The 27,665-nt window shown below is 50.0% G+C and overlaps 1 protein-coding gene across 3 annotated transcripts in view; it reads left to right on the top strand.

The window, feature by feature from the left end:
* Positions 1–24,099, top strand: part of Rhogap100f (Rho GTPase activating protein at 100F) — a 49,886-nt gene extending 25,787 nt beyond the window's left edge. The window contains exons 4-21 of one of the 3 annotated variants that reach the window (XM_078186308.1): positions 8,199–8,312; positions 8,738–8,920; positions 9,612–9,770; positions 10,196–10,425; positions 10,485–10,743; positions 12,022–12,274; positions 12,549–12,809; positions 12,884–13,042; positions 13,116–13,279; positions 13,341–13,689; positions 13,760–13,978; positions 14,260–14,648; positions 14,722–14,854; positions 14,939–15,058; positions 15,132–15,292; positions 15,364–15,556; positions 15,694–15,983; positions 18,573–24,099. In XM_078186308.1, the coding sequence (XP_078042434.1) occupies positions 8,199–8,312; positions 8,738–8,920; positions 9,612–9,770; positions 10,196–10,425; positions 10,485–10,743; positions 12,022–12,274; positions 12,549–12,809; positions 12,884–13,042; positions 13,116–13,279; positions 13,341–13,689; positions 13,760–13,978; positions 14,260–14,648; positions 14,722–14,854; positions 14,939–15,058; positions 15,132–15,292; positions 15,364–15,556; positions 15,694–15,983; positions 18,573–18,842 (3,906 nt within the window). In that variant the 3' untranslated portion in view covers positions 18,843–24,099. Of the gene's footprint in view, positions 1–8,198; positions 8,313–8,737; positions 8,921–9,611; positions 9,771–10,195; positions 10,426–10,484; positions 10,744–12,021; positions 12,275–12,533; positions 12,810–12,883; positions 13,043–13,115; positions 13,280–13,340; positions 13,690–13,759; positions 13,979–14,259; positions 14,649–14,721; positions 14,855–14,938; positions 15,059–15,131; positions 15,293–15,363; positions 15,557–15,689; positions 15,984–18,572 lie in introns of all 3 variants that reach the window. The other 2 variants (XM_078186307.1, XM_078186309.1) reach the window with 2 other exon arrangements.
* Positions 24,100–27,665: the final 3,566 nt, after the last annotated feature.

Raw genomic sequence — 27,665 nt, 5'->3', positions numbered from 1 at the left:
ATCATTTTACGACCGGATTGGAAATCGGCGTGTCAAAATCTACGGGAAATGATGTATAGCTTGTCACAGAAGAAAATCCAACTGTACACGGTACTGGATAAATCACGATTCTGGTGAAATATTTCAAGCTTAACATAAATCTCCATTTCAGTATTAACGTAGAAAGATGTGTCGCCGCTTCATCTCACTTCTATCAAAAGTTCTTTGATTTTGACACAGCTTCGTCACATCGCCGCACCGCGAGTTCGAGTCGGCCCTGAGGTCCCCTAGGACGCCTCGTTAGATTCGGCTCTGCGTTGTCCTGGGGCTCGTCCGAAGGAGTCTCGGAACTTCGGAAAATCGATTTTTTGACGAGCGCGACTCGATTTCGCGAGCGACCCCCGTGCCATCTCCTCGATCGATATGCTGGCCCTGCAATTATTCTGTCCACACCCATCCATTCACCGCTCATCGCTTTCTTGTTTTATATTCATCATTCCGTGCTCCATATTTCTTTTCTCTTATTAACCGCCCGCCCCACCCCTCACCGGCTCCTCCTCCACGGAGTCTGCGGACCCCACCACCGTGGAACAGCCCCTTCCATCGGTCCTCCGCGTCTCCTTCCGGAGAACCGCAAACGGATCCTCCGTCTCGCTCCGTTTCGTCCTCGAATCTCCCACCGTGCCGCATTTTTTCGACCCCGAACGTGCGTACGCCTGCGTATACGCCGTTACTACTTACTACTACGTTTTACTACTGATACTTCCGGGCTACTACGCGCAGTAGCGTAGCTTTATGATACCTCGCCCGGCTCCTTCCACGCCGTCCCGTCTCCTTTTGCCTCATCGAGCAGTCGCGCAGCTTACATCAGCGGTTCCCAACTCTATCGACGCCGGGACCGGTCCTAGAAACGTCCGCGGATTTCCCTCGGTGCACAGGAACTCTACTGGGTTCGACGATCTCATCACAGCCGGTCGTCGTTTCTCGGATTGCATAGAAAGTTGAGAACTCCTGTCCCAGTGGCTTCCGTCGGCGCCTCGATCGGTTCAACGGATTTCCAGCCAGCTTTTTCCCCCGTCGATCCCGCGGATTATCCTTGAATGCCGCCGCGGTGAACTCGAGCGATATTTACGTTAACGCCCTGGGAATGAATTCGCGTTTCTTATCGCGGCTGCTTATTCTGGACGGGGGCCGGTCCATCGGGGCTCTCCCCGGCCGCCCCAAATCGTGTTTTATACTGCACGACGACTTTTTCCAGTTGCCGGTGGGGTAGATAGCATCGGGAAACGTATACGTCGAGCCAATGGAGCGGTGCCAAATTGAAACAGAACCGTGGCGGACCGGCCGCCTTAAATCCAGCGCAGCGGGACACATTAGGGTGACCCTCTGGCTTCCTTTTCCGTTCCTCGACCCTTCGCCAAACATCCCTCCACCCACGCCCCCCCACCCTCGATCCTGAAACTTATAAAATTGCCGGAAGAGTGCGCGGAAACCATTCGATACCGCACACTTCGCTCCTTTTTATCGATCATCCTGATTAATACGCGACGCGCGGGCTTGAGACCGACGTTGTCTTATTCCCCAGGGAAAGCAGCACGGGAAATATGCCGCACTGATTTTCTTCAGGTTCCTCGGTTGCGAAGTAAATCGACGCTGAAACACGCTCGTTGCACGATTTCCGTGTTTACAGCAGTCGCGTGTTCCACTTATTTTGAGTTTCGATGTTTTTGAAAATGAAGGCCCGTACGGGGATACGTGTAGAGACGTTTTCGGACGCAGTTTTCCTCGAGGAATCGGCTCCACGTGCTCGATTCTCGTTAAGGGTGTTGCTGCGCGTGCTGGTAGCCGTTCGCGTCGACGGCCATTGTAAAACGGCGGAATCAATTGCGCGGGGAATTGCCGCGCCGATTTAACGACGTCACGTCGCGATGATAAAACGATCGGACGATCCGCGGCCGGCATTAATCGGGACGCTAAACACACGGGTAACCAGGAGAGAGAGATCCACGAGGGCGAGCCGACGAGTAGCGTGGACCCAGTCAAGACACATAAAATCCGCCCATTTCGCGAAAGGTCGCCACGCATGCGCCAGCAATACGGTTCGAGGCTCAATGAAAGCGCCACGCTCCGATACCGCCTGCTACTACCGAAAGAAAAAGTGGCCCCATTCAAATTAATTCCTCGCGAGATAATTCGTCCGATCCGCTCGCCTACAATAGATCCGCTGGCCCGTATTTCCTCCCGCGGAACCGTGCCGGTCGTGAGTTTTAGGACCGAAAGGTTGCTGCACGAGTTTGCTGCATCTGGGTCGATCGCCCATTAACCGTGCACAAAATTCCCGCACCTTTTTCAGACCTTTTCTCCGTCCCACGGACCGATCCCACAACCCCAATTTTCGCTGTTACATGTAAAAATAAAAGAGACCGGTCCCCGATACGCTTAGGGATTATTTTTCAACTAGCGGAGGACGCGTCGGTGCAAGGGACGTTTGCCTGACGTGCTCTATCTAATCGGATTACGAGCCAATTAGTGTAGCTCGACAAGGAGAAGATTAGCCGGAGCGTGAGACGTAATCCTCGAAGAAAGTCGCAAAACACAGACGTACGAATGCTAATGTCCTAGTAAAAATCGGCTGGCATTCTCGCAGGAACGATCCTCTTGCGCAGAAGTACCTCCACATTGTCCGCGACACTGTTCTCATTATTCTTCGCTTAACGAGCAGTAACACTGAGTTATTATTGTTAATATTCAGGTTAAAAAGATGAAACCGGGATCGTTTTATTCAGCAGGGAATACTGAAGCGAAAATGTCGAGTACGAATTTTCTCTACGATTCTCGGTCTCCAAGTGAATCGATCGTTGGAACGCGGATCGTATGGCTACGCAGATTATACACAGTGTGCACCGTGTACATTTTGATTCTTAATTTTCCGGGAAAAACGAAAGCTCGCAACAGAGGAACGCCACAAAGCGTTTGCACGCAGCTTTCCTGAAAGATTCACGTGCACGCATACGTTTCCCGTTTGTTTTTTTTTTTCGATAACGCTCGCCCGTATCGGCACAAAGAAATTTAATCGGGCGATCGTTCGCGTTGTCTATGACAGCGTTTATTTGTTGCTAACGGCGTCGTTACCGTCGCCGCCGTTTCCGCCGGGCAAATCGCATCGCTGCGAGCCGTTACAACCCCTTACGCGGAGTTTTCAGCGACGGGTTTCATGGATGAGGGGTTGATGAACTTGTGGATGAGGACGAGGGGCGGAGAGACGGCGAGGTTAGAGGGATAAGCAGACATCAAAGAGGAGAGACAAATATGTGACTAGGGTGAAGACAGGCGGCATTGGGGTTGGTTGGGACGAAGAATCGGGGGTGGAAAATTTCGAGACGGAGGACTCGCGATTGTTAACGACCCGGGAAACTGTCGATCGGTCTGCTAGGGGTCGCTCGGACGACGGACGCTCGTTTAGCTGTCAACAATTTTTCATCGAACTTCAACCCCTACTTCGAAACCATTGCGCAAGATATTTCGTGTTATCTAGCATAGGCAACGACACTTCAAAATAAATAAAAAAATAAATAAAAGTTAGCACGAAATATCTTCTCTTAATTAGAACATAATCGTGCAGAATTAACACGTTCGTCGCCGACAATTAGACACTAAAATCCCCACATAATTAAAGCAATTCAATTAATTAAAATAAAACTAAAAAGTTCACATTTATCATAGGGGATGACGTTAGAACTCTTTCGCATTCGAAAAATCATAGTCGAATTCATTTTGCTGGAATATATTGCAATAAAAATAAATTTTCAAAATTGGTCAGAAATTAATGTCAGCCAGATATGGGTGACGCGGCGACGAACGTGTTAAAAGAATTTTACAGTGTCTAAAATAGAAACTGATATTCTAAAATAGAATCAAAAATAAAGAAACAGTTGTACAAGTAAAACGCAATCACAATTAAAATATCTTGCAGTATTTGAAACGCAGAGCAACGATTCGATTTCTGTTTGCCGACTGTTAATTGTTTGAGGGCTTGTTGTTGATCTAGATTGAGGATGGAGGGTGGTGGATGCAAAGGTAGAAAGAACGAGGAGATCACGGTTCAGCTGACGAGTATAAGCCAGCAGAAGAAAAAGCGAAAGATCGCGTACACACGGGGTAGCAAAGGGGCCAGGGTATCCAAACAACAGACAAGAAACATTCAGTCAGAATGGGGTGGGCGGAGGGACCGAGACGAGGAGAAGCTGAGGTACTTGGATTCGCAATGCGAAGCACCCCGCCATCAAGAGAAAGGGGCTGCCGAAAATTTCGTGAATCCGTGGTGGGTGTGTCTGCTTGAAATTGGGCCAGAGCGGACCCATTCGAAATGAAATTACAGGAAGATGTAATTGACGAAACCTCCTACGAGAGGACAACCGCGGGTAGACGTATTGAACTTTCATATACTTTGAAATTATTCCAGTGCCCAGAGCCTGAAATCGGGTCAGTCTGACCCATTGGAAATAAAATCTCTATAAAACTATAAAATATCTGAACAGCTTCCGAAGCTGTCCGCGCGCCGCCCGTTATGGATCGCCCTGTAGAAAGCAGATCTTAGAGCGGTATCGAGCACCGGTCGTCGAGAACCAGAGCCGACAGCCATGGACTGGTGAAGGGAATCGTCGGATACAAGACGGGGAAAGATGTCAAGAGTGGTTGCAATTAGGGGTGAACAACCGCGAAGTGAAATAAAAGGGGGATAAATGAATATCCTCGAACGGGTAAAATAGGTCGAAGTAAAAATAATGAGAGAGGAGGATGAAGAGCAGGCGACGGTGAAGCGGGGGCCGAGAGGGTGGGCAGCGGCAGAAGGAGAAGAAGGGAAAGGGAAAGGGGATCGATGGGTAGGATCCGCGTTGGAAAAAGATACAAAATACGGGGGACCACCTGGTGTCGGGGCGAAAGAGGACCGGTACTCCTCGTAAATCGTGGGAAACGAAGAGAGGGGTCTCTCGGAACGGTCTCTCTACTCAACGATCGTACGGCCGGCGGCGGAGGCCGGGGGGAGGGGGACGAGTATTGATAATCCTCCGAGAATCCTGGTTAAAGAGACTCGGATCAGATTGGCCGGACCAGCGACGATGTTGTAGAGCGCCTTTCGCTTTTCGTTGAGAAAAAAAGTCGTCGCGGCAGAGAATCGGGGTTGTCAAAGAGATGGTAGCCCTGTCTCATTTTCGTAGTGCACGGTGGACCAAAGGATTTTCTGGAGAACCAGTCGATTAACAAATCTTAGCATCGATTATGCAAAAAGTGCTTTTCTGTATACCATATATTTGGTGAGTTGCGGAGACCGCGTTCAAAAGGCAAGACGTCCAGAGACCATTGTGGCAAGTGATCTCGTGCCGCCCAAAACAGTTGACCTTTTGTAAAATGTCACTAAATTCTTCGATACGAACTGTCGTGGTGACGGAGCAGAAAAGAAGACTGGCAGCGGCGAGGAAGGGTGAGGGACAGGAGGGACAGGAGGAACAGCGACGCGGGGAGTAGGAGCCGGCAGCGTAACCGAGAATCCTCGCGAGCGACAGAGTACGCGAGCGGCGGTCTGGGGGCGGCGAGGGGTGTCGGTGACGTCACGTCGGGTCGATACTCACCCACACTCCCTTTCCCGGCATCGTAGCCGGCCAGGGGGGCGCAGGCGCGGCCTCGTACGCTCCTGAGCGCTCCTTCCCGCCATATTAGCCAGCATGGGGTAGGTAGGATGTGCGACAAAGGGGTGGCTCGGGCTGCTTCTTCTCCCGTAAGGTAATCCGCGTACTCTGTCGCGTGGACCAGTCCTCGAGTCGCGTGGTGTCCACGACCGTGGAAAACTAGCCGGGGCCCTTAAGGGTGTCCGTGGGGTGCGAGGGACCGGCCTGCGAGGGAGCAAGGGCGGGCTGAGAGGGTGCAGGCGCAACAAGGGTGGACGGACCGGGTCGTCGTCGTCTACGCACCCTCGGGAGTTCCTCGGACCGTGACGGAACGCATGGATACACGGGCCGCCACGAAACGCGCTACCAAGACCGCAGGGTGGACGGAGGACACCGAGGCCCGGTGGAAGGAGGACCATCGGGACGTCTGGACACCGGAATCGGCCAGGGACAGGGGCGCTGACGGCTTCGTCAAGACCGAGGAGCTCGGCCCTGGGACCACGGACGACGGCTTGAACAAAAGGGGCTGCAAATCGGCCGCACAAGTCTGGATGTCCCTGTTGTCACTCTGCGACCGGATGTGCGGCTCCGCCGCGTGGCTCGTGCTCTTCACATGCCTCCACGGGGTGCGTTCCACACCGTGTGCCGACTTTGGCGACCTGGTGCGCGCACCGGCTACGCTCGCGTCGCGATCCATTGAACCCCGGCGTGGTTAGGCGACATGGTAGAGGTCACGCAGCTTCGCCGTCATTGATAAATTGATTTAGATGCTGGTCGGTTTAACCAACCCTCCGGATAGATTCGAAATATACTGTTTCATAGTACATCCCGTTCGTTAGGCCTCGTTGTGAACACATGGTATTAGGATGTTAAACCATTGGTTGGAGGCCAGGTCTGACTTATCAGTGAATTTGTCTTATTGTGGGAAAATTGTTGCTTTAAATTTACAGTTATTAGACCCCGTTGTGAACATATGTGAAGATATTGATTCGCTATAGATAGTAGATCAGCTTAGGAGAATCGAAATATATCGGGTCCTCGTGCTTCGGAAAGATGTTACATCCTCGAGTTCTAAACACATGGTCTCAGTTATCACATATATCGTGGCGAGAGATTACTTGGAAGTTGAATCCACTAGATATTGTACAGATGTCAAGATATCAAGTTCTGGGACTTTGAAAAAATGTTTCCCCATGGCCTAAACACATGTGACTCCGAAGACAATAATCCCCTAAGGCTAGCCCTAACTTATCAGTAAACATGTTCTACCTAGAAGAAATGTAGTTTCCAAGTTGCATCTACTAGCATGCTGCTGGCCCTAGATTTGACATATCAGTAAACATCCTGCATTGTGGGAAAGTGGATTTCGAGGACAGTGTCCTATTTTATTGGAAAAATATTATTCCCCGAGTGAAATCCGCGAAGCATCGGCGCATAGAGCTAGACCCATTGTTTCGTGGCACGGTGGCTCTGATAGATGACTAAACAAGTTCCTTCGCGCAATCAATTGCTGAACATCAACCGAACTGCGCTCGCGGATTTTAAGGACCACGTCCTAGTTCCATGGGGATCCATTGTCCCAAGTATTGTTGAAGCCTGGTCGCACCTCCGTTAAATCAGTTTTCTTCGACGGTACTTGTATTCGCGGCATTCACGTGTGCCGGACTGTTTGCTACCATCGGCTGAAAGGGGACCGAGTAGCTTAGCGTCCATTGTCTCCGGCGATATCGGGACAACACAGTAATTCCAGGAATGGAGCCATCAGTTATGCCGTACCGTCGCACAAAGCAGCCACTGTTCTTTAATTGTCGTTCAGGGTAGGAAAGAGGGAAAGAGGGAAAGAGAGAGAGAGAGGGAGAGTAGTGGATTCGGGATTCGGCGAATTATTTAGCTCCGCGTGGACGGCCGATTAGAATCTGCCCTCGTGTGATGCCGTTGACCGACAAAAGAGTATCCGGCTAGCCTATTTTCGCGTCGGAGCCCGGGACGCGTGTGCATCCCCTGCTGCTCTCAATTTCATGGGGGCTGAACGCGCTAAAAGCGCTTGCAATTTTGACGAGCCTTTAATCAGCCCGCCGATTGAATATCGCGCGCGACCACCGCAAAGAACCAAACCTCCGAGGCTTTTAAATCCGCTGCCTCATTTAGAGTCCCTAGCGCGGCAGAGTAAACATTCCTGATGCAACGCGTGTAAAATAGTTCTCGCTGAAGAGTCTTCGTTATCGTTATCGTCCGGTCCCCTTCTTTAGGGTACCCTCCCTACTTAACGCTCTCGTTCCACTCGATTGACCATTAGACGGAAAGCTGAATAGCTCTGGGTCAGAACGGACCCCTAGGCTCGAATCAACAAGTCGCGTGGTTGGAACAAGCGCTATAGGATTTCGGTGTTCGGTCACGTGTGCATAGCGACGCATAAACGAAAATTAGAGGTTGCCGGAGGGGTCGACGTAAAGGTCAACATAAAGACCCTCGGGCGGCCGACTAATGGACCAATTACGTGGCAGACCAGTGCAGAGAATGTAGCGCTAATCAGTGCCGTTAATTTCGTTGCAGGAGGGCCGGGGAGAAGTGACAGACATAAGCGCAAGTCCTGGGAGGCAGGCACCTGCCAACCAGTTGCGCCCCAAGGAACCACCCCCCATGGTCATCCAAGGAGACTTCAGGAAGGTACCCCGTAACATTTTATCCTCGACGAGCACGACGCAACAATTCGAGAAACACTCCGAGACCGAAGTGGCGCGTTCAAAGCGATTGATTTTACAGAGTGGAAAAATATTTAGCAATTAGAAAGTTCGCCAGACGTCTTAATCGACGTCGGGGGAACTTCGATTGTCTACCTGCACTGTCCGTGGATAGAGTAGGTACCCAATCGATCGATCCAATTAGCAACAAGCTAGAAAGAAGAGTAGAGTTAGAAACGTCGGAACGTCTCGACTCGTGAAACTGTTCCAGCTACGGATAATTACTCGCCGTCTGCGAGACGAACGCCTTTCAGTCGTTCCACAAAGTAAGCTGGACCAGTTTCACGGTGTCCTCGTCCAGCGAAAACGTCCCCGTTGCACCCGTTGAAGTAGAAGGATCTGTCGTTGCAGGTGAGCGGGATCAGTTCAGAGATCTTCAAGCAAATCGAGACCGTCGAGAACGATCATGACGCCGCGACAGCAGCGGCCCTCGAGGCCGTCGACCGGAGGGGTGAGATGGTCGTCAGGGTCATCGAGCCGCGACAAATGGGCAGGAAGGCATCGGAGGCGGCGAAAAAGTTCATTGCCATGCAGGTGGGTATCCTGTTCAATTCCGCGGAACTTAAGTTTTAATTCAACCTACAGCTTCACCATATGGGCACAAGGTTTATGGCAAAATAACCCTACTGACATAACTCTATCTCTCTTTCCCAAATTATCCAGTTTCGTACCCAAGGCGAGCAACAAAAACACAGAAATTACCTCACTTGCTCCAGACTAAGTTGGATACCCTAATATGTCATTGACCCACAGTTTGGTCCAGATTTCCACCCCCTAATATACGATCTCTCGCTCCATTCCGTAAAGTGAGTCACACAGGGGGTCCAGTAATCCCTATATTACACCTTGCTGCAGCAATATGCCGAGTGCCGACTTATCTCAGCAGCATCTTCCGCCGTAAAAGCTACCATCAACGTCTCCGTTCCTCATTTCGTGCGAATCCTTTGAAACAGCGTACAATGGCCGGTCGGCAACCACGTGACAGTTCCACGTTTTATTTCGGACGACATCGGGAGCATCGAGAGCGATCAAATCGCGGCGGAGAGCAAAAGCAATCCCGGGGCCATTTTCGTGACCTTTGTCGCGCGGAATTATGCGGAGCCGTTATTTCTCCCCCTGGCCGACCGGTCTAATTATCCGGCGGACAATGCGACGGTTTTCTTGTTCGCCGTTTAATTCCGCGGAATATTTGCCGGGGATGTCACCGGGGCGACATTGGTTGCAGGACCCGAAGCAGCCCATCCACTTTGTCGAGATAATCAAAAGGCCAGGGCAGACGCTCGGGCTCTATATACGTGAGGGGAACGGCGTCGACAGGAACGACGGTGTCTTTATCTCGAGGATAGCCCTGGAGACCGCCGTCTATAACAGCGGCTGTTTGAAGGTGAGACTTCTTTATCTTTGCTCCGGCCGCATCGAGTTAGAACGCTTAATTGCCGCTGCGGCCCGGCCTCGCATCCGAGCCAATTCGGCCTCGGAATTTATTAAAACTCCGCTCCCATCGGGGGCTAGGCCATTAGGTCAAGTTAGGCGAACGGTGTCGCTCGCTGGAAGCTTTGTTTAGATCGTCCCGTGGGGGGACGTGCGTGGCCTGGAGTCCTTCGGTATCGAGATGTCTCTGAAGTTTGTTAGAAATCTGTAGCCTTCGTCGAGTCCTCCGGAATGGGGGCAGCGGCGCAAGGCCCTAGCGAAGTCACGCGTTAATGAGGACGCTGTCGAGTTAGGACAATTGATAGGCCGTCTAGCTAGGTCAGGAAGTTGCTTTGAACTTGACTAGACTATATAGTCCCGATACGCTTTCCGCTTCAGGTAGGGGATGAGATCCTGGCGGTGAACCTTGTCGACGTGACGCACATGAGCCTGGACGACGTGGTGATCATAATGTCGATACCCAGGAGGCTAGTACTGGCCACGAGACACGGCCAGCATCAGCCAGTTTCCCACAGTCGCCAAACCGAGCACAAGGCGCCGCCGGTGGTGGTCATCAAGAGGGAACTAAACGAGGACGAGAGCGATCATGCAACGAGTAATCACATCAGGTACGCACGCCCGCGTTGCTGTGACTTCGGACACCTGTTAACTGGTCTTGTCGTTACAGAGACAGCAATCGCAGGCGCGGGGATGGTCGCGAGATGCTGCCGTCGAGGTCCAGATTGGGATTGACGGGTCTAGGGTCCAGTCAGGACTTGGGGTCCAGCAACGGCGACCTGTACTACAACTCCAGACCTGAAGGACACTGGTCCTACCAACCGCCGCCGCCGCCAGTCATCACGCATCAGCCGAAACCGTCGGCAACGCAACACTTCCAGCCCTACGAGCGTGGATATCCGAAAACGTTGGAGAGCCTGGCTGAAAAAGTAAGTTTTGTGGAGCGATTCGATCTTTATCCGATATTCTAAGGCAGGTCGGGATCTCGGCCCGAAAGACGACAGGGACGAACCCTGATTGGAGAACGAATTTTGCATTGTCGTCACATGGTCCGACGGTTTAGTGTACCGAGTCCCCGCCTGCTGTCAGAAGTAGATCACACATAGATGTTCTAGACGATGTGGATCGAGCACCCTTTCACATACCTGTTTGCACCAAGTTGACACTTGTTTGCCTTTCTCTGTCTTCGATTGCAATCGCGATTAATCAGAAAATGGTGAATTCGTGGCAATGTCTCGAGACACTCTTGATAGAGATCGCTACGACGCGTGCTGTCCGAATGTCCAAACCATTTAGAAAGAGCAGACCGTGAACCGAATAGAAATGAGTATTGTACGACACAGTGGCAAGCAATTAGCAATGTTCAAATGGCTTTGGGAGTGGACGGCTCGCGATTTCAATCGTGTTTCGACGACGTGTTTCACATGACTAATTGGTTCTATGAATGAATGCTACATTGATATTAACCAGGATTTCACAAAGGTAAAGAAACCACCAACTCTTTCTTGATATCTAGACTTGTGTATGAGCGCAATATTCTGCACCATGCCCGACGTGGACGGACAAGCATTCGCCCACCGAGACGCATCCGACCTTTAATCCTCATACGTTTCGCTGGCTAAACGTCTGCTCGTTTAAGTGCATCTTTTTCGTTTGGTACTGCTAGTAACATTATACGAGATACTTGTAAAATGTAAACTGGGTGACTATGGTAGAACCTTTGACGCATTATTTCCCAAAGTCGTATGAGGTTTAAGCAGTTTTCAAATCATTGTCTATAAAAAGATCTATTCGACATGAAGTATAGTTGAAACAAAGTGGGGAATGATTGTCGTCGTCCACGTGGAGTTGATCTCGCCTCTGTATGTCCCTACTGGTAATGTGGATCCTCTTTATGTTGCCTCATCAGCTTTGCTATGCGTTCGTTCTTTCGATTTCTTTCTTTCCGAGTATTCTCTGCCCAGGACGATCCGTGATTGTCATAGTCTCACGACGGATGGATCTCTGGATTTCTAGTCGAACCCCGTCAGAATTCACCAGAGCAGTCCCATGAGATCCATTAACCGTGATTCAGTTCCTCGTTTGAAGGCTTTTTCGATCACGGATTACGTTTTAAATCTTGTTCGGGGTTTCTGTGATCGAAGAACCGACGAAACAATGACGTTCGTGAACGAACAAAGCGATACCTAATGACGGTACGCGTTTAGGTACACTCCTTTTACACGGGTCCCGTAATGCCCTCGAACGGCGGTCGTCGAATGTCAACGGGGGCAGGAATGCAGTCGGTGGGCAGCAGATTGTCGGGACAAACGCAGTCGTCGCACTATGGTTACAGCCAGCACACCGCCAGCGGAAGGATCATGCCCAGAAGTGGATCGGATCAGCACTTGCCACGAGTCGACTACACCAGCATAACTACTCCAGCTAGACACACTCTACTAAGATCCAGCTTGAAATCAGGTAAGCAAGAACATTGAAGCGCAACACCGTTAGAAAACCAACGTGTCCTTGGACCAAGTTGAATACTGGTTTAACATATTTAGTTGTACCAGAATCCAATTTAATTACATCTTGGTGTTAAGGTTCGGGTCTCTATCTTGTCCTTATCGTTGCCACCGTTTGAGAATATTTCCAGTGTGCAACTTGGTTCCAAGACGCCTAGGGTCTTCGTAATCCTCTGTCACCTTCTGAACTAGTAGATCCTTAATGCTACTTGAAGCCGGCTACCTTGCAGGAACATCAGGATTGAGATACACGACGAGGTACGGTACCCAAGCGGACACGACCACTACCCAGAGGCAGGGCCAGTTTGGCACTCTGACAAGGAGGCATCGTCCGTCATTGGACTACGCGTCGGACACGGAGGCGACGTGTTCCAGCTCGCCTAAGTCGGCGTACTATTACTACAGGCACAACATGAACAATCCTTCGCAAAGCAGCGCTGTTTCTCACCTCGCGACGCTGTCCAGGTCGCAGATTGGTCAGAGTTCCTCGGGTTAGTAGCTAGACCCTCTTGTGCCGGAACTGTCAGGTTCTAATAGTGACGAGATCGTGTCACTGTGTTTGCAGGTTTGAGATCCAACTCCTTGCCTCGCAGCAGTAGAACGCTGCCTCAGCAGCCCGGTCTTAGGTCCGGCCTTAGCACGGTAGCGTCAGGGTTGATAGACCAGGAGGACAGCGACGGGGCACTGTCGGCACCCGAATTGCCTTCCATTCGACGCGACAGAGGTATTGCATTGATCCATTGACCGATTGTAAACTAGCCCAACGATCGCTATAAAAACACATGGCTGTGCCACAGGGAGGATACCGTCATCACCTAGTGTGTTCACGTCAGACGAGTACAGAGCATGGTTGAGTCGAACACCCAGCACGAGTGCGTTATACGAGCAGATCAGGGCGACCACGACTAGGCCACCGCGCTATACCTACAGTGCAGAGAACATCCACGCAGCTGCAAATCAGGTATGACCGGAGGATGAACTTCAGGATTAAAGATGCTACAGTGCCTTCTTCTACTTCGCAGGGCGAGTATGGCAGCTACGGTGCCTACAGACCACTGTCGAGCACCTTGGACCGCCTGTCGACGAGGTCCGCTTCCGCGCAACAGGTGAACCTGGCAAACCTTAGAGCATCCACAGCCATCAGCTCCACGTGTCATCGAGGGGCGACGAACCAAAGACCGGCCTCGGTTGCATCCAGCGCGCGCACGTCGCTGACGAACCAGAAACCGTCTCTGTCAAGCTCCACAGCCCAGAGGGCAACCTCCATTAGGAGGATCAGAAACCCGCTGGACCTGGAGTCAACGAGAAGTATACCCACCCCCACGCCTACTAGAACTCAGGATCAAAGACTGTTAGATATTAACCCTGCAGGTGGGCAGACTTCGCTGTCCTTGCCACTAACGTCTTTGGTCTTGTGTTAAAGTGTCGATGTTGTCCCCAGAGTTCCTCAAGTATAAGATAGAGAAGCCTCCTACTGTAGGGACACCGAGCTCGACCAGTTCCCTCTTGAGTTCCCTAGGGGAAGCCAGCGGCGGCGACCTGGCAGGTGGGGTCAGCGGATTGCTCTGGGTCCATCTGCTTGCCGGACGGGGCCTCAGGTCGACCACGTCATCGTCGGCGGCCACCACGCCCTCCACACCATCAGGTCAGCCTAACCTAGGTACGTTCGGGAGTCTGCACATCCCTTAGTCGGCATCTCCATTGCACTGACAGCCTTAGCTCGAGAAAAGGATTGCTTCGCTTCTTCGGAAAGCCTACAGTAGATCCTATTTCCCTAACTCTCGAATGTCGGCAGAGTGGCCGGACCACTGATGGGATCTCTGTACCCCACTGTGCGAAGGTCCAGGACACAAGGTCCTTCTTGAGTCTACCTGGAGATTAGCTTCGGTGGCCTAGGGTTTTAAGTGACCGGTCGAACGTTTGTGTTGTTTCGTCGAGTAGCCAGCTGCGGATTGAGAGACCTGTATTGCGTGCTGGAGTGCGACAGGGTGCACAAGGCGAGGACAGTGGTGCGGACCGGCGACCTGATGTTCGACTGGGACGAGACCTTCGAGCTGGATCTCGTTGGTAACCGACAGTTGGACCTGCTAGTCTATTCTTGGGACCCTCAGTACAGGCACAAGCTCTGCTACAAGGGCTCGGTGCACCTGGCTACTCTCCTCAAGGAGTCGCCGGTGCACCAGCTGGCTGTCAAAGTCGAACCACGCGGCACTATCTACCTGAAGCTGAGGTACACCGATGCCCAGCAGACCTTCAGGAGGAGGGGACTGCCAGTTATATCTTTGGCCACCAGAATGGCTCCCCTCTTCGGAGTTGATCTTGACACTGTGGTAAGTCCAACAAGTTGCTTGCTTCGACGTTCTACGGGGGTCTTCGAGATTCTTCAAAGTCCAATGTCTGCAGGTGAGTCGGGAGACCAAAACTGGCGGAGTTCCCGGAGGAGTGTCCACTGCCCTAGCGATGGGTGTGCCAAACGTTCCCATAATCGTCTGGCGCTGCGTGGAGGAGGTCGAGAGAAGGGGCCTTGACATCATTGGTCAGTGTCAGTTGTCTTCTGTCTTAAACAGCCCTTGACAGAGGATCGAACGTAGACAATAACTGTATAATTCGTTGACAACAGGTTTGTACAGACTGTGTGGATCGGCGACGAAGAAGAGGATACTGAGGGAAGCGTTCGAGAGGAATGCCCGGTCGGTGAACCTGTCACCCGACAATGTACCTGACATCAACGTCATCACAGGTACCTTAGTGGTCAACATTTAAGTTTTGAACTCCGAAGGACAGTATTCCAGCATTGGTCCTCGATGTTCCAGGTGTGCTGAAGGACTATCTGCGAGAACTTCCAGAACCACTCTTCACGAAGTGCCTCTACCAGATGATGGTCGACGCACTGGCCGTTTGTCTGCCCGACGATCCACAAGGCAACGCTAAGCTGATGTTTAGTATTCTGGATTGTCTGCCGAAAGTGAACAGGGTAAGCGATCAGCTCTGCGAACATGATCACCGATTAAGCACTCCGGTAACGACCATCCTCCTCGGTTCCAGTGTACACTGATTTACCTGCTGGACCACTTGGCAATGGTAGTGTCGCAGTGCAACAAGATGTCACCGGCCAGCCTAGCAGTGTGCTTCGGGCCAGTCCTGATGCTGCACTCCGAAGAGACCAGACCCCCGCTGGACTTCCAGCAGCCGATCGCCGTGCTGAAGTACCTGCTGGAGATCTGGCCAGTTAAGTCAGGTAATGTCGTCATTCCTAACACCGTTTCTAGACCCCGTCCAACCACCCCGGTAGCAGTCGAGTCACAGACTGGCCCGATGAAACACCCAGACCTGAAGAATAGGAGCCGAATAATCAGTCACTCATTTCACAGACAGTTCGGAAGATTTCTTCAGTCGCTTCAGCGCTTCCTCGAGTTATGCCAGCAGTCGAGCACAGCAACAGTCAGCATCAGCTGCAGCCGCAGCAGCAGCAGCAGCAGCAGCCGCAGCCGCCGCAGCTGCAGCAACAGGTGCAACAACAGGTACACCATCAACTCCAGGGAACATTGGGACGCACAGGGCTGCCCTGGCAGCAGCAACACTCACTTCATCAACAGCCCCCAACTACAATAACCGCAGCCCTCGCGCCCTCCACTCGTCCTCCGCCGCCGGTCAAGCCTCGGCAGGTCAGTGTCTCCTCGGAGTTCCCGCCTTATCTCGACGACATTCGTTTCGATCTCTCGCTTCTCTTCGCCACTCTATTCCGCTCTATGAACACTCAGTCGACGAAGACTCTCGACATATTCTCAAGCCGGCACAGAACGGTCCTTGAAGATAAGGTACCACGAATCTTCGCCAAAAGACTGTTCTTCGAGGGTAGTTCCTCGACGTGGACTATATCCCGCGGGCTATGCGGAAGAGAAACGAGGGAACTCGAAGTCTGAAATTTTTCTGGTCTCGCACAACGCCGACAATCGTGACCGCGGGACCAGGAAAGTTGAAGAAAAGAAAAACGTCTGGAAATACGCGACTATCGTCTCGCTATATCTGCTTCTCTATCCGTGTCCTACATGCACCATTTTGAAGCGTATTGTGAACAGCATGGTAGGCCAAGTAAACGACTCTTCTCCCCTTTGTTTCGCTTCGCAGAACAACCCTGACGCGCTTCCATAACGTCAAGTCACTCGTCAATCAAACGATACCGTCCGTTCATTCATTACTCTCATGTTTCATTCATTCACTGAGATCGTGCCGGTGCCACAGTTCCAATCGCGTCTCATCGCCAATTTCTGAGTTCATTGCAAATCGTTCTTCTCGCGCGACTCGCTTGCTTTTATCAGCCGTAGAGGGCTCGCCTCTATGCGTAACACTATGGGCGTTCACGGATTATTCTCGAACGGGTTGCACGCCGTCGTCCAAGCTAAGAAGCTGACCGTACGCGTCGAAGAATTTTGCGAATGTCGTATCTCAATGAATCCGTGTAAATATATCGCACTCCAGAAACACCTTCGTGCATGTCTCTCGATGTCAGTTCTGTCCGTTTACGTGGGTGGGTGATTGTTTTTCTTTGTTTTGCTGCGCCAGTCTCTCGACGTGTCTTTCCATTATAGTGACGATTTACGTTGTCTTCTTTATCTTTTGTCGTTTTCGGCACGTATTCTTCAGAGCAAGCGCAAATTGCCGGCTCTACCAAACCGCTGACAGCACAGAGACGCCGCTTCTTGCACAGGTATTATCGTTATTATCATTTTCATTCGCGTTACGTCAGCCTTTAGTTGTCGTTATCAATTGCATGGCCCGATGTCAGAAGTCAGAGAACCGATATGCACACCGTCAGTCACTTTTTCATCACATTTCATCACTTTTCAGCACAGTCTTTCAACGAATAGAGAGAGAGAGAGTTAGTCGTAGCGTGTACGTCTGCCTTGGTCGAGCGTGAGGAAATCTGATGATTCATAGTGGTTTTTTTAAAAAGCCTCCGACGAAACCAGTAGACGGTTCGTCACGATGACTTTGCGCTAACGTTACTCAGAGGTATTCCTTACTAATTGGAGGATCATAGAGCATTAATATTCATATAGCAAGCGGAGCTTGGCACTTCTTGCTGATTAAAGAAACGCTCGGTCAAAGGACAGACTTCTTCTAACGTCTCCGATGAATTATTGATCCGATCGTGATACAACGGAGGCAGTGCTCTTTGATTCTGCCTTCGTCGCTCGGCCAGCCAATGAAATGCAATCTAGAGTCAGAAAGCACAAGATATAACATAGCTAGAGAGCGGACCGAGAGGAATGTACGGGTCAAGTGGTCCTCCTTCGTATTGCAATTAAATAGTAATTTGGTTCACTGTAATTCTTTCATCACTGACAGTCCGAGGGATCATAAATGTATCCTAGCATGTTCTACTCTCGCAACACAGAGCTGCTGCGTCTTGAGTTCAGTTCAACGACTCCCACGCCCCAGCAATTTATCATCTGTTGACTTCGAGTCCATCCGGCAACATTGTTGAACTGAACTCGAACTGTACAGCTAACTCTACTTTACCTTAGACCTCTGAAACTTTACATTGAACAATCGCACTCGCGCACAACAGCACATGCACTTTCTTCTCACACGATATACGTGAAACCAGCGTCAGGTCAGAAATAAGAATCCTCTTGGAGACAAATAAATGACGACAAACGACAATGGGTTTCACCAGAAATTACAAAAATACTTCGTTTCATTCCTTACACATCTGTATCGTAAATAACTCAGCACTGTGTCATCTCTCGTTACTATCCTACCTCAGAAAACCAGCCTCTTCCTCCACACAAAAGTCTCGCCACTCCTCGCACTACCAAGGCAAACGCAGTCATCAACCGGGACCTGTCCTCGACCGAATAATAGCGCCAATAGTTGTGCAACATTGTCAACACTCACACTACAAAACACCAGAACTTCTTCCCGCTTCAGAGTTTCGCGGCGCCGACTCTTCGCACGGGTCTAGTCGTCGACAAGTCCGGCGATTACGGTGCAAAGAGTTGGCGAATCGCTGTGCATTACTTTAGAATCAGTGCTGTTCACGCGTAGGGTTGCCCAGCAGTCCTGTCCCCGTATCCGTTTGCATTCCGTGGAGTAACCATGCCTGCGTAGCACAGTCGTACGGTGTCGCAGTAGACAGAGCGACGGTTCTTGCCTCTAGAGCCGACTGAACAGCACTGTGTGTAGAGGAATGAGCCGGCCTAGAATTAACTGGGAACGACGCTGACCCGGCGGCGTCTCTGTTTTCACAGGTGATAGTCTCGTCACCCGGTTCACCTAGCAGTGAGGAGTCCGAAGAATCGCCGGAGCCAATTAACAAGAGCTTGCTGGGCGGTCTGGGACTCGAGAAGGCCGCGAACGGGGTGGCTGGCGATGCGGCTGGTCCTGGGACGGAGCAGATCACACCGACCAGCAGCGTCGACACTGAAGAAGGGAACACACCGCATCCTGAAGAGGGCGAGAGAGACGTCGAGGGCGACGCCGAGGCGAGCGACGACGATCGGCACTGCGACTCCGACTAATCTCGTTCGACGAGTCTCTTGGTTTCCTCACGGAACGAGAACGTCAGGTGAAAGATTAGTCGATGGTAAAATCGTGACAAAGATCAGACGCGGCGTTGGGCATTGAACGGTGAATATATCTGGCAGCCTGATACACGGTTTGTTGATGCATTGATCCTCGCGACTGATTGGGTTGGCAATGCCTGACCGGTGGTCAGACCGAAACCGTCGATCGCTGGTCATTGTTTGTTGATTGTTGAATTGATCGTTCCGCCTTCTAGTCCATTTTAATCTCTATTTTCTGCGAGTAGGCTCGGCGTCGCTCTCACGGCCGCCGAGCCATGACCAATCTTATTGTTAGTTCTCCATTGTATTGAAAATGTTCATTAATTCATGCCCAACTCTATTATTGAGTACCTAAGAGGTGTTGCTCGGGAGGTAATTGCGAAGCAGCCTGTTGGAACAGGCGATTTATTGAAGTGTTGGAAAATTTTTGTTACTAGTAGGCATAATTTACTTTTTAAACCGCTCGTCGGGAGGATCGTGGGAGCTCTGTTCCTCGAGACGTAGTCGGCTGACCGGAATTCCGTCGTTTGGACTAAATTTCAAGGTCCTCGGAATCGGGATCCTCTAATCGGTCGGCCGCCTCGGGAGCTACCCTTCCACGACCGAGATCCTTACGGTGTTTCGATGAAGGGTTGAAAACGAAAGTGGGTACATTCTGTTTTCACGAATGATTTCAGAGCGGGGCGACGAGCTTGCCCCGTCGACGCTGTTCCTAGAACGGCGCAAGACTCGATTATCTAGTCGCTAAAATGTGTTTACCGTTTCCTCCTAGTCAATGATTTCTTTGAGAGTATTATTGCTGTTAGTACGTTTAAGAGAGAAACACGTTTCTCCGTTGTCACGTTGTGTTTATGAGATGTTTAATGCTTGGTAGTCAGCGTGTCGAGTTCCATCGCGTGAAATCATCCATTAAAAAGGCTGAAAATCCTGTCGCCAGACGCACAATAAGAGCGATCACGAATTTCTTAGAACGAAACGACGCGCATAAATGGGACCACCGCGACTGTTCTTCACCGAATCTTCGCGAAGAATCGCGACATCCAACGCTAACAAAGAAGGAAAGAAGAAAACAAACGAAACAATCGACGACCCACGCCGACCGCTTACCCGCGTCGGACTCACAGCTTCGTCCGACGTACCGAAAAACATCACACCTTCGACAACCTCGAAACCGCCAAAGACTGCTATACGATCACGAACGAAAGAAAAAAGAAACAAAGAAAAAAAAGAAGCAAATAAAGATAAAGAAACACTGGTTCCTAGTTCGCAATCCCTTGCACAAAATTCGACGTTTAGACTGACTACGAATCGCCGCCCCCATGCGAGGCCCAGCCCCGATGGGGGTCTCTTGTCGCAGCCGAGGAGCTGTCGCCCGAGTCGAGCTATTTTCTTCGCACAGAACAAACGAGATTCCAAAGATGAACGTCTTTGCTACCCTGCCGTGGGCCCGGCCTCGAGTACCATGGGACACCGTGCCGTCTCTCTAGAGGGGCTCGTCTCTCTAGGGCTGGAGGAAGAGATCCTAGGTGGCCGCGAACAGAAGGCTCTTCAGTCGATACCTTGCCCCAGAGTTCAAGCTGTTTCCGGCCTGTCGAGGCTTCGAAATCTCCGAGAACTACTTCCAGAACGCAGCGAAACCCGAGGCTGAGGACTCGCGGTCCCAGCAACGGAAACGAAGAAACCCAAGATGGCAGACCGAGTCACACACAGTCTCAGAGAGGGAGAGAGGGAGAGAGAGAAAGAGAGACAGACAGAGAGATAGATAGAGGAAAATAGAGGAAGGGAGAGAAAGAAGGAGAAAGAAAGAGGAAGAGGGAGACACAGGAGGTGTACAGACACACGGGGAAGATAAAGAGATGAACGAACAAATCACACAGATACGGCATTCGGTTTATATACAATATACTATATATATTATATATATACATATTATATATACACACATAGGCTAGCCACGATATACATGTGCTTTTGATAAAAGACTATTATTTGTAGCGGGTAGCCACCCCACGTATACAGAAACAAGATCGCTGGAACCGCTGGGGCCGATACACGACGCTGCGTTCACATACACTAGAGGGTCCGGTAACAGGCACAGTGCGTGCGCCCCTGTATGCGCACGTGTGTGTGGACGCAGACGCTACGATTATACATAATATACATAAATTTCACCGCGGCAAGAGCCGAGGAAAGCGTTTCCAAAGACTTGTACATGTGACAATAGCAAAAATCGACGAACAGAGAGAAAGAGTAAGAGAGAATGTGCGTATGTGTGTGTGCGAGAGAGAGAGAGAGAGAGAGAGAGAGAGAGAGGGTTGCTTAAATAATCGAGGGCAGAGAGTTGAGGAGTTGAACTCACCGAGAAACGATAATAATTACGAGTAAAATGAGTTAATTGTAAACGACTAAAAAAACATAGCCAGTATTATTGTGGAGATGGAAGAACACTTCTGGGGTTTGAGTGGGGAGGGGGGACGAGCCGGGAACCGCCGTGGCTGCGATCCGGGGTTCCTATGTTCTATGGTCTCGACGACGTGGCCACGAGTAATGATCATTATCACTTACTATCGTTAGTTTGTAACCTGTGTAAACGAAACAGCTATGTATATGCGGACTAACTCGCCGGTGGCCGTCGCTCGAGCTTCGCCCTCTTCGTAGCAAGTCTGCCAACTTGGGAACGACGAAGTTCCTGCCGACAGTCTATGGCGAATCGCAGGGTGGCGATCTCCGTCGAGAATATCTCTCGCGGCTGCACGGAGGACGTCGACTACCAGGAATAAAAGATCGCGGTGAATCCTACGATCCAGCGCAACCATGCCCCGTGTCGCTGCGAGAGAGGTCGGTGGTCGCCGCCCCTATAAATAATGTATAAAACTGTGTACGAATAACGTCGTTCCGCGAGCCGGGGTCGCCGAGTGTCAACCCTTTGAGGATGCCTCGTCTTTCATGCAACGCCTCGAGCGTTCGCGAGAGTCTGGGTCTCCGAAGGGTTGACCGTTGTTGCCGTTGCTTTCCATTACTCGTGTCCTCGTGATAGAACGCAGTTCAAATGGCATACAATATATATCTTTCGTATACCGGCACCGTCCGACCGAACCGTAAACCGAAATTGTCGATTAGCCTAAACGCACGACAAAGACGATCCGCGTGAACGGCGACACTGTTTCGAGAACGCCGTTTTGGGGGGCCGGGCTACTTGAACGCAATAATCTAGTGTCTGATCGACCGAGGGAGTTCGAGGTTCGTATAGGACGGTGCTGTCAGGATACTCTGGGATATATCGGTATGCTCTATTTATCTCTGTACAATTGCATATGTCAGTACGCTCTCTTCTTTCCGCACAGCGTTCGCCGCGTCGGCGTCTCGGTGTATGGCCGCCGACCGGCCACGGTGTTTATTCGACGTAGAGGAGAATCGCGGATCATTGTATAGCTCAGTGTACCATAAACTTCGTGTAGCCACACTCTAATCGTACGGAACCCCGAGTGTTTGACTATTGTTCGATGTTGAAACGCGACGGAACGCCGGATGCCATTTCTCTTCCCGTTTCGCGGTGCCGCGCCCCGGTATTCCCCGTGGGGCTGCCGTCTCCCGGTTATGGTGGCAGGCCTGGTGGCTCCAGAAGTTCGCTGCGAAATTTGTAATCCTGATGGATACCCCGCAGGGGAGCCCGGGGCGACCCGTCGAACAGTTCGATATTTCTCGTGACAAAGTACTTTAATGTTAATTCTTTCTGAACCACATACACCGCTGCTTTCTATATTTATATTATTTGATATATTTTGTACCGAGACGATGATACCTACCTGGTTCTTGTTGATCGATATTTCCGCCAGTTTACCGTAAGAATTTATACCGTCGTTGCACCGGCCGATATTGCCGAGAACAATATTCGCGGGGTTCACGCTCGCAACGGGAGCGTTACCCATAATATCGCGACGAAAGATTATATCGCAGAGACTAAGGGGAACAGTATTGCGACGTTACAGACTTAAGTGGAACGTTCGCCGAGACGGTCAAGAATTAAATAACGTTCCGTCGCGGTGGACAGAAAGCAAAGTATTAAATAAGGGTGGGTCGTCGCTGTTGTACAAATTCGAAAGCAGATAATTATCGGGCCAGCCCGTCGAGGGCACTATTTCTCGAGAGGAGCCGTTTTTCTCCTGTTCACCGACCGACTGAAAACAAGCACATTCGCCACGTTGAATTGTCCTACCGTTGTACATACATACATACATACTGTATAGGTTTACCGGAACAATAACGATAATATTCCAGCGGAAGCGGTCGTCATGGTATCCAGCATTCCTCGGCGTTCTTAATTTTACTAATTAACAATAAAATCACACAACTAAGGGCGTGTACCATTAATTATATTATACGTGAAAGCACACTGCCGCAATTTTGTATGATTGACTGTTATTGTATAATACCTATACCTACGTATTGTGCTGCGCCGTACGTGAAACGATTAATTACAGAGAGACTCGGAGTCGGAGGACCGATACATGTCTCTCGAAGGATTCCGATATATGCGACGTTCCGGCTGATTTTATTTGGTCCACCCAGACAGCTTTCGTCTGGGATTCGGTGCTAAAACGAACAGATGTCTTCAGAGTCTCCAAAGTAATTGGACAAGAGTTTTAAAAACGGAAATAAAGATTCGCGAGGTGTGGCCCTTTGAACGGCAACCAGCAAAACAGTCTGTACAGAGTCGTAGAAACGATATAAGCACGAAACGATGAACCGGGCTACGACGTATAAACATGTAACGACATCCATTTGCTTTTATTCCTCAGAGAACCGCGGTGCCAGGATACTATACAGTGACAATCAGTTGCGCATGGCGAATTAGGATACGTCGTTGGTTCGAGTGCTCATCGTTTCAGTGCCAATTTATGGTCGATTTCGTCAGATACCTCACGCCGGCGCGTTGTTAGCTCCGGGCAACTGTTTCCGGGGGTGAGTTCTGTGTCTGTACTTCGTTCAACGAGATCTAACACAAAATAGGATATAACAGATTATTTCTATCCCAAGTGATAGGGTTTATTACGTCCTTCCTATACTGTTCTTCTTAAAATTTATGCATCTCATTGTTAACGAGTTACAATACTTTGACAAAAATATGGAATCTCTTTTAGCTCACATCTAAATCTAACAATGAAAATAGACGTATTTTCTTGGCAGAAAATATGGACAAATGCGTGCAAGAAACGCGTAATTAGGCTAGACCCGAATCACAATTTTCGGGTCCTTCTACACAAGCCTATTCTACGCGTAAGAACCCTCGCAAAGGTACTTTAAAATTCATCCCTGAGCGTCTTCGTAGAACAGCCGCTCGGCTGTTCATATTCTGAATCAGTTCTCGTTGAACATAGTATAGATTAATGATGGGCGATTCCGGTAAGAAGAACGGATACTTCAGAATTGATTCTTATAAAACATTGACACATTGGAATCGATTATACCTACACAGAATCGAAGAAGAAGAATCGTAGAGAAACATAACCAAGAATAGATTGATTTGAACGATTAGATTGACTTGAACGTTAATTCTCACCTATACTATCGTCACATGGTCGGTACAAATGATCACGAAGTGCCGTAATTAGCCAGACGTAAGATAACATGGCGTAATAAATGGCAAATGACTCTTAAAATAATGATTGAAACAATCGGTTCAGTAAAAATGAAAGCATCGAGTGGAACCGCCCATCCCCGGTATAGATAGAAGGCCCCAGCTTGGAGGGCGATTGTACCCTGGAAAAAGGTCCCGTATCCTCCGAAAGACATGGCATCGTTCTCGATGAAGACCCCTTGAGTGCCCGACAAAGAAGCCGCGGTCCGTGCTCTCGACTTTCCCCGGATCCTATTTCGCCTTTCGACTTCAATTTCTTCCTTGCCTCGTTCAGAAGCGCACACATACATCATCGAAAAAACGAATCGGACGTCATCGAAGGGTTTTTAGAGGAGCAGCGACTCTCTCTGAGCAGTTTGTCTTTGCTTGTTGTAACACAGAGAGGGGGGGGGGACGGCGGGTCGGGGACGGGGACGCGTTCGCGATTATTTCTCTCGCTTCACAACGAAAGCCAGTTGGGCGGGTCGGAGAGGCCGAGATGCACGTACAAGGCGGGGTGTGGTGGGGTTGACAAACGAAGTAGAGTTAGAGGAGATGGCGGAACGGTGCAAGAGGCATGGTGTAATAATCGATATATAAGAATCTAATTTTTTATTGTCGCTCGCATTACCTGATTCTCTTCGTGCAAATCGCGTTTCATCGAGCAACCACCGTGATTTCATGTATTACTCGACAACAGACAGACACACGGCATGTTATTATACGGACACGGAGAAGCGAATACACACCTACACACGTACACGTACACGACACACACGGACAACACGGTTCGGACGAACTTTTGAAAGAAATGTGAAACCCAGCGGCTTATATTTTCTACTGCGGCACACATTGACTCTTCGAGCGTTTTAGTCTTCTTTACAACGACCTGGCGAGATATTTTCTGGACCGATCGTTTTCATAAGCTGAGTGCATTTCCCCGGAACGGCGCGCGCGTTTGCCGCAGAGGCGGGGCCGTCGGGCTCCCCCGAGAAGAGAAGCCTGGACGACGACCAAGAAGATCACGACCCCGGCCGACGTTCTTGGGAGAGAAGCTCTCCAAAGGGGCGATCGACGGCTTCGTGTCTCTTCGAAGCCGCGCAACAACCGAAGAAGAAGAGGAAGACTTCTTCAGACGTCTCTGATTTCTCTGCGCCAAGCAGACCGTTTCAAAAGTCCTAGCGCTGACCTATGCGAAGAATTATGTACATACGATGGACCACGTTTGTCATATTGAAATGTTTCTAAAAAAAAAGCCAAAAAAAGATACGTGAGAGAAAGAAAGAGAGAGAGAGAGAAAGTTTTTCTATGATTTTTATATGATTTTTCTATGATTTAGAGGCAGACAGTAGGGGAGAGAAGGAAAAAACCTTTTAAGATAATCGAAAACAAGTAAAAGAGAGAGAGAGAGAGAGAGTGAAAGAGAAAGAAAGAATAATGTGCGATTGTCTACCGTGTGTATTGTTTCCCAGAATCGTCGCGAGGTTCGCATTCACCGTGTACTCTTCGGTCGACCGTTTTCTTCGGCGAGTTCCCTGGATCGCTGGCACAGTCCTACTTCGAGTCATCCATGTGCAGGAGAGACATCAGTATTAACGTTACCTCAGACTGAGTATCGAGCCCACATTTCTTCGTTTCATCGCGTCATCCTTTAGACCCGACCGGACAGGAAACCGGGGAAGAAAAGCGCAGCAAAGAACTCGGGGAACCTCGGAACGATTCGCCGTACTGCTGAGATTTTAGTTGGTTGTCCCTTTTCAAGGACAAGACGACGACGACGAAGAAGAAGAAGAAGAAGAGTAAGAAGAATAAGCAGAAGAATAAAAGAGAGAGAAAGAGAAGATGAAGACGAAAGAGAAGAGAAGACGAAAAGAGATCGAATTCCTCGAGCCGCTGACTAATTCAGAGACATAGAGCAACGCCGTTAACAGGACCTCGTAACAGAAAACACTGAAGCAGAGAATTTTAGCTGAAACGTATAGCCGATCGATTTCAGAACCAAGATAATAATGTACAAAGAAAGAGGATCGAGACACCGCCGCGCCGGATCGAGGACGGCTGTGCACGTCTCACCGTCGTTTTCCGAGCTCCACGTTCTCGGGGGATTCGAGTTGCGAAGCGCTTTCTCTAGCAGAGGAGAACCTAGATGAGAGACTAACGGTAGACCGTCACCGTGGAGGTGTCCGAGAGATCGGCGGAACCTGTAAATATGTAGATCGCATCGTGTTTGGTCGGTAGTCTGACGTAACATTCCTAAAAATTAGGGGGGTGTGGGTAGAGACTTAAGCGAGCACGGTCGAGGAACACGGTTCGGCAAACTTAAACGCTCGTTGTGGGACTAGTTTCGAATCAGACTAGTTCAAACTTGTTAAAAACATGTCGAAACCGCTTCCTAAATGTTAAGATTTTACATCCTGGTTCATTATTGGGCTCCTGTTGACCAAAAGGTAGCAGTGCAAGCTGGTTAAAGTCAGTTAAAGCTAGTTGAAACTATTCCAAACTACTTCAAACTATTTCAAACAATGGGGATCTCTTTTTCCACGTTTTGATCTACTTGTAGGCTCTAGACGCCTGTAGTTTATGCGCCTATGGGTCCTACTAACGAAAAATGAAAGATATAGGAGGTCTTGATAAGACTGTACCACCCCATGAGGTTAATATTGGTCTCAAATGGTTAAAGACTCCATCAAACTATTTGATTCAAGCGCCCCAATTTTCTAAAGGCTGCAACTTATCAGAAGACTGTCCCACGATGGGTAAACTGAGTTTTAGATCTTGTTCCACGACTATGTGCAACCATGACGCTGGCAAGACGGTCGATTAGAATGGCGCAGCGTTGCCGAATCTAGGCGCAGCCTGCGCTGGTATTTTCCAAGAAGTCGTAGCTCCAATGTGTAATTATAAGTAGAGGGGGGCGAGTATGAAAGAAAGGGAGAAAGAGAGAGAGAGAGAGAGAGACACTGTCTCCTAGAATCATCGCGAACACATATCTCAATGAAACATCATCGGATCCGGCTTGGAGAGGTTCAGAGTGGTATTGGGGGTGCGGACGACCCTCCGTGGGTATCGGCAGGGGACGGTTTGTTTCAAATGGTCTACACTTCAAGATAGTTGAGTCTTATTTTTCTACCTCTTCTTTTGTTCATTGTTGGGAAGTTGAG

The sequence above is a fragment of the Augochlora pura genome, chromosome 7 (genome assembly GCF_028453695.1).
Source record: "Augochlora pura isolate Apur16 chromosome 7, APUR_v2.2.1, whole genome shotgun sequence".
In the NCBI taxonomy this organism is placed as follows: Eukaryota; Metazoa; Arthropoda; class Insecta; order Hymenoptera; family Halictidae; genus Augochlora; species Augochlora pura.
This window is presented reverse-complemented; position numbering and strand designations above follow the sequence as displayed.